A 12,128-nucleotide genomic window follows, 5' to 3' on the forward strand; every position below is an offset into this window, starting at 1 on the left:
CATTCATATTTGTATCTTTCCACGTACTAGCAATACATTTTTTCGCTACAGATAAAGCTAAATATACAAAAGCAAGTTGAAATTTATCTAATTCCAAACCTTTCAGAGATTGCAAACTGCCCAGTAAAAATACTGTCGGATCTAAAGGTATTTTAATCTTATACAGGTATTCTAAAAACAATTTAAATTTCTTCTGAAAAGATTTTATATATATATATATATGTATATACACATGACCAGACAGCATGAAAAAAAGTTGCAACAGAATTACCACATCTAAAACACAAATCTGATTCACGAAAACCATACTTTTTAAATTTTTCAGGTGTTAAGTATAATTGATGTAGAAAATTATAATTAATCATTGCATAACATGCATTTATCAATCTATTTACACTATCATGACAGATATCCAACCAATCATCCTCGGAAAAAATAAAACCAATATCTGCTTCCCATTTACTTTTGGATTTATCCCAACCCTTTTTATCCATACCATCTGTATATTTGATACATAGATGAAATATAACCCTTCTCTAGTACCTTCATAAGAAAAGTCTCAAATTTAGTCATTTCAGGTAAAATCATATCTCTAACAAACGTATGTAAAAAGCAACATCAATTTTCATTTTCTTAATGTACACCAAGACTCGCTTACGCTTGATTGGACTGTTTAAACCTCGAACATTAAAAGTAGCAAACTTCAACTTTGACATATCTACTAATATTACTAAATACCAAAAATATTGTTATATGAAAACTCAAATCAACGTATATTGGCCCTCCAATAGGAGAAAAAGGACACAAATTAAAAGCTAATTAAAATGAAAATAAAAAGAAATAAAGGAAAAAAAATCCCCCCCAAAAAAACCTACCAAAAGGTAGTAATCCCTAAACAAAAATTGGGTGTGGGTCACCCACCAGTGGCTGATGACTAGCAGAACCTAGAGCAAATCTCTCCCTCCCCAGCCGAACAAAGAATAACATCAAAATATCATGATAACATTAAAAGTAAAATAAGAATAAGAAAATTCTTCTATTCATCCAAGAGATTTCAAACTCGGAGGTCCCATTTCAAAAGAAGTTGGACTCTTTCCATTCCCGTTTTTCCCATTTCTGCCATTTCTTCCATTTCCAGAACAACCAGATTTTTCTTTAGGAGACAACGGTGGACTACGTCTTTGTCCTCTTATATCTGGCAATGAATCAGCAAAAATCATTGCTTCACGATCATTCTCAAAAAACCGAGATTGATAGTCTCCATAAAACACCTTCAACACTGCCAGATAGCGAAAAATAGACTTATAACTTTCAAGGCACAAAACGTCTTTAACTGAATTAAATCGACGTCGACCTTGAATGACCTCTTGACTGAAATCAGGATTTAAAAAAAACTCTGCTATTCTGAATCAATAACGGAGTTTGTCGTCGTCTCGCATTTTGCATCGCCAGTCGAAGTATTGCTTCTCTGTCCAAATAATTCAAACATCAAATTATTACAGGTCTCGGTGGTTGACCAGGTAAAGGTGTTCTTCTTTAAGCTCTATGAGCTCTTTCCAATACCAAGCCTCCAGAAAAAAATTCTTGCCCTAGTACTTGTGGGATCCAGTCTTTAAAAAAACGAAGAGGATCTTGTTCTTACATACCTTCTGGCAAACCAACGATTTTCACATTATTCCGTCTGCTTTGATTCTCCAAGTAGTCTATTTTCCTCTCTAACTCCTTCTCATGTTCTTGCAATTCTATAACTGATTTTTCAACCTTCAACACTTTTTCTGTGTTAGAAACCACTTGCTGTTTACATTCCAAAAAAGCAGATTGAATTTTTAAAAAATCTTCACAAGATGCTTCCACACGTGTTTTAACTTTATTCAATTCTGAACTTATATTAGCATTCATTTGGGTCATCTCATTCAGTAAGGGTTGAATGACAGCGTTTAACTGCATACATTGTAGCTCAGAAAAGCTCAGCCCTGCTTTCTCTGACGTAGTGGCAGAACCAGGTAACTGCAGTTCCTGCTGCAACTCAACAAAAGGCATTTTAGAGGTTTTACTGCGGGTCTGGACTCCCAGCGACGGCACCCTGACTTCCTCAGGGGGTTGCCGCTGTTCTCCCCCCGCAGCTCGTTGTTTTTTCGCAAAATCACAGAGGAAATCAAAATCTTCAGGTTGGAATGCTGCCTGAAGCATTTCAGACAATGGAGTCATCTTCCTGCATGCTCCCTCCGTTAAAAATTGAAAGGCTTCCAGAATCAGGATCTACTTCTTGGGAACACGAACCTTCCTCCAGAGAATGGGTAATTCCAGTGCTATCCTTCACTTGGTGAGTAGTAGATATATTTTTTTCAGCTCCCACAGGCAGTCTTTGTAGTTTAGGCACTGAAGAAATTAAACCTGAGGCTGTAGCAAGTTGTTTAGGCCCCAAATCTTCAGTACTTCAAAAATGTAACTTCTTCTGCACTTGAGGTTTAATCTTTTTACCATTAATAGCCATAATAGTTCCTTAATACTTTAAACTAAAATTTAAGAAGTTTAAACTTGAAAACAAAGGGTTAAAAAATGGGTACTTAAAAGTCCGGCCAGAGAGGTCGAGATTACACGTCTAGACTCTACGCCATCTTGCCATGCCCCGAAAACATCCCCACTTGAATAAAGTTCATCTTCAAATACCTGAAAGGAATGATGGTTTGGCGTTTCCTAACTTTAAATTTTATTATTAGATGGTCAATATACGTAACTTGATTCTTTTATTACAATTTGATAACCGAGTTGACTGCCCCACATGGGTAGAAATGGAACTAAATTTTACCAGGAACATTTCCACGTTGACAATTCTAGGGTCTTCGTTATCCTCTTCTTAATATAAACTATCCAATAACCCAATAATTAAACACAGTCTGAGAATATGGGCACAATTTAGAAGGTTTTATGAATTTCAGAGTTTTTCTCTTTCAAATGTCTTTGCAAGAATCTATCTTCAATGACTGATACAGATCGGGTATTAAATGTTTTAAAGACCTTTTTATTGACAACAATTTTGTATCTTTTGAACAACTGGTTGTAAAATTTAATTTATCAAAAGCTCTTTTTTTTTATATTTACAAATTAGACATTTTGTTCAATCTCAGTTTCCTGATTTTCCTGGGACTCTTGAGGTGAATATTCTTGATACATTTTTTGAACTATCTCCTCCCTATAAAAGCTTAATATCTTACTTATGACAAATTGGCTAATTTAAGACAGGCCATATTATTTAAATTATCTCCTTTTAATTTAATGTATGCAATTGAAGTTTTTTTAAAAATTAAGTACCTGTTTGGCTGCAACAAGTAAGAACTTTATACAATGTATATGACCATAAACTCATTACCATTAAATTCAACACTACTTAATTTTACATTTCAAATGTAAAGGGATTCAGGTAGCATTGGCTCCAAAGGATAAAAAAAAAAATCCCTCTAATAGTCTCCAACTCTTTTAAGAAGTGTGATTCTCCTGGAAATTTCAATTGCCAAAACAAATTGGTTAAATTCAGTTCTTTTTGTTTTTCCATTGATGATTCGATCTCTACTTCAGAACTCACTAAAGGAATTTAAAAGCCACATTTTCCATGATTCCTAAGCACAGAATTCTTGCCCTTCTATGCAAATAAACTATTTTTAAAGGAGAGGAAAAAAAAAGAGAAAGCAGGAATACGAATGATAAATTGAAAAGTATTTAACTTCTTAAGTACATTCTGAAGTATCTCGAGAAATTTTCATCTGAGAGGCCAATTTTGTAAATCATTCAGAGGGTACCTTCAATGGATATGGATGTTCATGATGGATACCTCCAAATGTTGGAGTGCAACACATCCCCATGGAAACTGCCATTCAGAAGCTTCCTGGGAAGCTTTAATGCTTTGAATTAATTCCATATATGTGCACAAGTATAGAAGCAAACATATATACAAGTATAGGAGTAATTCAGATTTATTTATTTATTTCTACCCACTCATACCCAAACAGTTAGAGTTTGAGTGGGGAGGAATAAATAAATATTCACAGTCATACCCATGCTTTTAAACCTCAGCATTTAATCATCCACCCCCACTGCTCTTCAAGTTGCAGTGACAAGACTGTTTCGACCAAGAAATTAAAAGCAAACCACACTGTAGTTTTAGGATCAGGTAGAGCAGAAGGAAAAGACCATTATTAACCTCAAGGTGGGTTTAATCCCCTAAAGGATATCAGTGATCCAGATGGGTTTACAAGATCCAGTTGTTTCAATGTTGCTGTTATTAATATTAGCACCCTGAGTTGCAGATTTATTAAAAAAAATGAACTTCCCTCAGTCCTTGAGGGAATCTAGTGTAGAAATTGTAGGGAGTCTGGCAGAAATATTTAAAATGTCCTTAGCCCTGGGAGTAGTGCCGGAGGATTGGAGGGTACCTCATGTTGTTCTATTGTTTAAAAAAGGCTCCAAAATTAACCATGGAAATTATAGGCCAGTGAGCCTGACATCTGTAATAGGTAAATTATTGGAAGGTGTTCTAAGAGATCAGATATACAATTATTTGGATAGTCAGAAACTGGTTAAGGATAGTCAACATGGCTTTGTGTGTGGTAGGATGTATTTAACCAATCTTATAAAGTTTATAGAGGGGTTACCAGGAAAGTTTAGAAAGGAAAGGCTGTGGATATTGTCTAAATAGACTTCAGTAAGGCCTTTGACAAGGTACCACATGGGAGGTTATTCAGGAAGGTTCAGACACTAAGTTTTCATGGTGAAGTAGAGAACTGGATTCGACAATGGCTGGAGGGGATACGCCAGAGAGTAGTGGTAGATGATACTTCTCAGACTGGAGGCCTGAGACTAGTGGAGTGTCTCAGGGATCACTGCTGGGACCATGTTTGTTTGTTATCTCTATCAATGATCTGGATGACAATATGATAAATTGGATCACCAAGTTTGCTGGTGACACTAAGGCTGGAGGTGTTGTGGACAGCAAAGAAGGTTTTGAAAGCTTGCAGAGAGATTTGAACCAGCTGGAAAAATGGGCTGAAAAATGGCAGATGGAATTTAATGAAGATAAGTGCGAGCTGTTGCAATTTGGAAGGACAAACCAAGACAGGACATACACATTAAATGATTGGACACTGAGGAGTGCGATAGAACAGAGGTATCTGGGAAAACAGATACATAATTTTCTGAAAGTGGTGTCACATGTAGATCAGGTTGTAAAGAAAGCTTTTGGCATATTGGCCTTCATAAATCAAAGTATTGAGTATAGTTGTTGGGATGTTCTGGTAAAGTTGTATAAGACATTGGTGCGGCCAAATCTGGAGTATTGTGTACAGTTTTGGTCACCTGACAACAAGAGAGATATCAATAAGATTGAAAGGCTGCAGAGAAGATTTACTAGGATGTTGCCCAGACTTCAGGAACTGAATTACAGGGAAAGCTTAAACAGTGTTTCAATAGTTCTCTCATATTATGTCCTGCTCATGTTTAGAAAAAAATTAGATATCATGTATTTGATTCATCAGTGAAATTTGAAGATACATGCGGACCTTTTATGTCTTATTTTCATTTGATGTAAATGTTTTTTTAATGTGATTAGATGTGTTTATTCTTCCAGGTGAGATATAGTTTTACCTTTGTTTTTTGAATCACAGTATGAATCAAAAGCTACAAAATATATATAACTCTCAGAATAAGCCTGCTCCTAATTTTTTTTGTTAGTTTTATTTTTTTATTTAAATAAGTATTAGGTGTGATTTATATATATCAGACACGGTTGCAGCGGTTGCAGGGGAAAATTGGTGGGTTGGGGTTGGGTGTTGGGTTTTTCCTCCTTTGTCTTTTGTCAGTGAGGTGGGCTCTGCGGTCTTTTTCAAAGGAGGTTGCTGCCCGCCAAACTGTGAAGCGCCAAGATGCACGGTTTGAGGCGATATCAGCCCACTGGCGGTGGTCAATGTGGCAGGCACCAAGAGATTTCTTTAGGCAGTCCTTGTACCTCTTCTTTGGTGCACCTCTGTCTCGGTGGCCAGTGGAGAGCTCGCCATAGAACATGATCTTGGGAAGGCAATGGTCCTCCATTCTGGAGACGTGACCCACCCAGAGCAGTTGGGTCTTCAGCAGCGTGGACTCGATGCTTGCAGACTCTGCCAGCTCGGGTACTTCGATGTTGGTGATGAAGTCATTCCAATGAATGTTGAGGATGGAGCGGAGATAATGCTGGTGGAAGCGTTCTAGGAGCCGTAGCCCACCTCACTGACAAAAGGCAAAGGAAGAAAAACCCAACACCCAACCCCAACCAACCAATTTTCCCCTGCAACCGCTGCAACCGTGTCTGCCTGTCCCGCATTGGACTTGTCAGCCACAAACAAGCCTGCAGCTGACGTGGACATTTACCCCCCCATAAATCTTCGTCCGCGAAGCCAAGCCAAAGAAGAAATATAAATAATATTTTTGGTCTTTTCTATCGTCATCCAGTGCAGTGGAGGGGGAGGGGGGGGGGGACAGAATTTATACTGTTTGAAGTTTTATCTTGATATATATATATATATAAAATATATACACATGATATTGTATTTTCAGTTTTGTTCCCCTTTCTTCATTGTACTGTATTTATTATAAAAACCAATAAAAAAGATTGAAAACAAAAACAAAATTTAAAAAAAAGGTTAGGACCTTATTCCCTGGAGCGTAGAAGAATGAGGGAGGTTTGTTAGAGGTATTTCAAATTATGAGGAGAATAGACAGAGTAAATGTAGAGAAAGGTTGAACAGCCTGGGGCTTTTTTCTCTGGAGTGTAGAAGTTTGAGAGGGGATTTAATGGAGGTGTTCAAGATTTTAAAAGGGACAGAGATAGTCAACGTGGATAGGCTTTTTCAATTAAGAGTGGGGGATATTCAAACCAGAGGCCATGGTTTGAGATTGAAGGGGAAAAATTATAAGGGGAACATGAGGGGAAATTTCTTCACGCAAAGGGTGGTTGGGATGTGGAATAAGCTTCTGGCGGAGGTGGTTGAAGCAGGGTCATTATTTACATTTAAGGAAAGACTGGATAATTACATGGAGGGGAGATGATTGAAGGGGTATGAATTAGGTGCTGGTCAGTGGGACTAGGAGGGTGGGAATTTGTTCCGGCATGGACTAGGAGGGCCCAACTGGCCTGTTTTGTGCTGTATATGGTTATATGGTTATATGTTTTTTTCCACTGAGGGTAGGTGAGATACAAACCAGATGACAAAAGAGTGAAAGGGTAAAAGTTTAGCAGGAACATGAGGGGATAACTTCTTCAACAGAGGTTGGTGGGAGTGTGAAATGAGCTGCCAGCTGAGGTGGTAAATGCAGGCTCACTTTTAATATTTAAGAAGAATTTGGACAGGTCCATGGATGGGAGAGGTATGGAGGGCTACAGACTGGGTGCAGGTCTGTGGGACTAGGCAAAAAAAAATAGTTCGGCACAAACTAGAAGGGGCAAAGGGACCTGTTTCTGTGCTGTAATGTTTTATGGTTCTGTGGTTGCTTGGAAAGTACAGACTCATCTCTCTGTCTTAATAGTTCTACTTTGGATAGTCGCCCAACAACTTAATCACTCCTTGCATTTTGTTCCTTCAGAATAAATTGAGGCGACGCACATGTTTGCAACAATGGACCGGCCCCGCTTGTCATGTGTGGTCGGCAGGGCAGTCGTGGAAAGAGTAGCCTCACTAGAACATACGCGCTTGCGTAATCGGGGTGCAAGTGGGGCGGTACCAAAAATGGGCTGCAGAGTGGAATTCAAAATAAACCAGTTGTGATAATCGAGCTCATAGCCTGTGGTCCCAGTCTCTATGCTGCATTCGCTCACAACGTAACTACAAAACCTTATAATGGAAATTCACTGTGAACATAATTACAATGATTTGATTTGAAGTCCAGCACAACCTCCCAGCAAATATATTTGGTGTCTGACCACTTGTAATCTTAGACTGGTCTAGTACAGTTCCATAGGACTGAGAGCAAGCTCATTTTCATTGAGACCACTGGGAACTCAACAATATCTAACTGTTGGTTACTGATCTCGACAGAGCCAGCAGTGCATAACTATAGACTCAATGTCCGCAGTACACAAAGGACCTCTATAGGAGAAAAATGCTTCATACAGGAAGCAACTAGAGACTCAGAACCACATTACACAGGACATCTCTGTGGTTTATACAACCAAAATACAGACGTGTGAGGAGATTGTCAGTGGGACACAGTTTTGTCTGTGTTTTCTCTTTCAAACGACAATCATAACTAAATAATGGTTGCAGAAAGGAAGAAACCACCTCCTTTAGTATTCTGCAGGATGTGGATGTCCAGTTATTGGGTAAGATCAAGTTAATTATCATCTCACTGTGTGTATGTATATATATATATATATATATATATATATCTATTTATATATTACAACCAGATGAAACAGGGTTTCTCCAGACCACAGTGCACACACAAAATACAGCACATAAAGATATAATACAGAATAAATATATATAAATATTTTGGAATAATTTACTCATTTCATTTATAAAGACCCAAGGTTAATTGATAGGATAGTTAAGAAGGTCTATGGGATGCTGGGCCATGTTGGAACTCTACAAATCTATGGTGACACCACACTTCCAAGTATTGTATTCAGTTCTGGTCACCTCATAATAGGAAGGATGTGGAGAGACTGCAGAGGAGATTTACCAGGATGTTGCCTGGATTGGAAAATATGTCTTATGAGGAAAGGTGAGCAGAGCTGGGACTTTTCTCTTTGGAGAAAAGAAGGATAAAAGGAGACTTAATAAGAGGCCTACACAATTCTGAGAGGCATAGATAAGGTGGACAGCCAGAGCCTTTTCCACAGGGCAAGAATAGCAAATACCAGAGAACATCTGTATACAGTGAAGGGAGGAAAGTTTAGGCAGCCATCAGGGGCAATTTTTTTTTTTACACAGAGTTGTGGGCGCTTGAAATACCTCCTAAAGACACTGTGAGACCAGCTGAGTTTCTCCAGCATTTGTGTTTTTGGCTGAAATACCTTGCCAGGGGTGGTGGTGGAGGCTGAATCATTCAGGGCATTTAAGTGACTCTTAGGCACACGTATAAAAGGAAAATTGAGGGTTATGAGGTAGGAAGGGAATAGTATTTTTGGTAGGAATATACATCGAGGGTCAAGAAGCTGTAATGTTCAGTGTTCTATTACAGAATACTGTTTGTCAATCTCTCAACCTGTGGGAAGAAGATATTTCTCAGCCTGTCAGTCCTAATTTTGATGCTCCTGTATCTCCTTCCTGATGGTACGGACCCATGGACTTCTACAGGGAATCAAGGGATTTGGAAATAGTTCAGCCCTGATCTTCTTGAATGGCAAGGCAGACTTGGGAGACCGAGTGGCTGAGTCCTGTTCCCATTACATCATAGTCTTTTTTTTTCCTGTGATTCTGGACTTTTTTGTAACTGTGAATAATTTTCCTTAAAAAAAAACTAAAAGCAAGAAAATACTGGTGGTCACTATTATTTTAACTACCTCTATTGAGTTTTAACCACAATCATTCATAACAATTCTATATGGGTAACAAATTTAAAAGTTCTCTCTTCATCCCAACTTAAAGTGATAGGACATTGTTCCCAGATTTTTAAGGTTCGAGGGTGTGGCGATACAGAGAAAATGTCTCCAACGTTAGGTCTACTAAATTATTGTATCCAAAATAAAATTCCAATATATGCTATCTTGAGCTGCCTATAGATTTCGCACTCATGAGTAAGGTAATCATCATTTCCAAGACTTCCAACAATTCCCAAAGAGCCCCTTATTCCCATATAAACCACAGCAGTCTGTTGGCAACTGTGCATGATGCATTACGTAACTCCATCCCTGAACACTGCAGTCCTTTCACAGTCTACTTAGTGGCTATAAACCTAATGTATGCACTTACTTGTAATTGTCCTCTTCCACAAACTTCTGCAGCTCCTCAATATACCGCACAGATTTCAAGTAGTTTTGCACATGGGGTAATGTTACCAGATAATCTGTAAATGAAAGTAAAGCAACACTAATAAGCAAATCACTGGGGGAAGATGTGCAACTTTGCAAACCTTTAATTATCAGGCTTACTTTCTTTTGTTGAAAGACACTGGGGAATGGGCCAAGCCCCAGATGCATAATATCACTTTCCCATTCTTTTACAGGACCTTAAAGCCTGAATCTTTCTCCCCTCATTCTATTATTTACAAGGCACTGGTGAGACCTCATTTGGAACATTATGAGCAATTTTGGGCTCCTCATTTAAGAAAGGATGTGCTGACATTAGAGAGAGTTTAGAGGAGGTTCACGTGGATGATTCTAGGAATGAATATGAGGAACGTTTAATGGCTCTTGGCCTGTACCCTTCGGAATTTCAGATGAGAGGGAATCTCATTGCAACATTTCAAATGTTGAAAGGCATAGACAGAGTAGTCGTGGAATGTTTGTTTTCCATGGTAGGAAAATTAACGCAGAGGACACAACCTCAGGATTGAGGGGCGGCCACAAAACAGAGATGTGGAGGAATTTCTTCAGCCAGAGGGTGATGAATCTATGGAATTTGTTACCATAGGCTGGTGTGGAGGACAGCTAGTTGGGTGTATTTAAGGGAGAGATTGATAGGTTATTAATTAGCCATGGCATCAACAGTTATGGGGAGAAGGCCCAGGCAGTGAGGCTGAATGGGACAGATACAAAGGGCTGAATTGTCTATTTATGCTCCTTTGTCTCATGGTTATCTTTTTCCCAGGGTGACAATGGCCAATACCAGAGGACATCTGTTTAAGCTGAGCAGAGGAAAGTTTTGGGGAGATGACAGAGGTAAGTTTTTTTTAAACACAGAGAGAGGTGGGTGCCTGGAATGCATTGCTCTTATGCTTTGTGGTCCTGTGGTCTTATTTTCCAGCCCAGCTTCACTAACACCATCCTAAGCCTTCTCAATCTTCCCTCTTTCTCTCTGGTCTGCCTCTTGACTGTCAGCTGACTGGACAAGAGATTTGATCAAAAACTTGCCATGTTTACCTGGTCTACCAATCAATGAGCACAGTTATTGTGGCACACTGCAATGTATATCCACATGATATTGCTTGCTGGTTATGGTTGCCATCAAAATGCTGTGCATCCTTAGATTATGAAGGTCTTTGCTAGGTCACAACCCTCTGTAGTGAGACCCTTGCTTTACCAACCTCAGCAATCTTTGAGCGCTCCGTTGTCTCCCTGCACCAAGCGTTTGCCTCTCATGGAACCACTGAGGCCATAGTTTAAATGCATGATCTTTTCACTCTGGCACAATAGGCACTTCCTGTCCTGAGTCAAGCTTCACTCCCTCTCAGGATGGGGCTTGACTTTCTCCCAGGCCAGTTCCACCTGATGGATGAGGCCAATGTTCCCACAGAAAAGGCTGGAGTCTTCTGGGTATTGCTTTGTGATGCTGTTTATTTCTTGCGACCCATTTGGTGTGGGGTCCAAGCTGCTACTGTGTCTGCTCGCCATCCTGAAAAACTATTACCGGGGGTTGGGGGGAGGAAGAGCAGAGCCTTTGGGTTATGTTTCACTGCAGTGTCCCCATTATTTCACTTCTTACAACTGGCTTTGAAACACCGGTGCAGTATCAAAAGGAAAAATTTCAGTGGTGTGGAGCAAGGAATGGTTCACAGTAAGATGGTGGCTATTGACTGGGATAGATCCATTTAATCAACATCAAATTGGCCTAGAAATGAACTGGTTGATGTTGACCAGAGTTCAGAATGTTTCAAGGGTGTCCCAGTTTACTGACTTGCAGTTCTCACCAACAAGAATGTTATTTCACTTCTTCACAGACTTGGGAATTGCTGGCAGGTCCTCCATTTATTGCCTATCCGTTCATTCAGCCAACCACATTGACCTGGACCCAGAGTCACAAGTAGCCCAGACTGGGGAAGATTTCCTTCACAAAATTGAACCAGATGAGGTTTTTTTTACTAAATCCAGCAAATTCAGTTTGTGAGACAGAGACCAGCTTTGTATTTGAGAATTTATTTAATTACTTGAAATAAATTCCTGAGTAGCTATGCTTGGATTTGAACCTGCATCCACAGATCATCTAAGCCACTGAATTCTCAGT

The 12,128-nt window shown here is 39.2% G+C and overlaps 1 protein-coding gene across 4 annotated transcripts in view; it reads right to left on the reverse strand.

The window, feature by feature from the left end:
* LOC138737239 (ras-specific guanine nucleotide-releasing factor RalGPS1-like) overlaps positions 1 to 12,128 on the reverse strand; it is a 647,381-nt gene that overhangs the window by 153,983 nt on the left and 481,270 nt on the right. For all 4 annotated transcript variants that reach the window (XM_069887990.1, XM_069887972.1, XM_069887982.1 and 1 more), the window contains one exon: positions 9,939 to 10,032. In XM_069887990.1, the coding sequence (XP_069744091.1) occupies positions 9,939 to 10,032 (94 nt within the window). The remainder of the gene's footprint in view (positions 1 to 9,938; positions 10,033 to 12,128) is intronic.

Source organism: Narcine bancroftii, chromosome 1 (assembly GCF_036971445.1).
Source record: "Narcine bancroftii isolate sNarBan1 chromosome 1, sNarBan1.hap1, whole genome shotgun sequence".
Lineage (NCBI taxonomy): Eukaryota > Metazoa > Chordata > Chondrichthyes > Torpediniformes > Narcinidae > Narcine > Narcine bancroftii.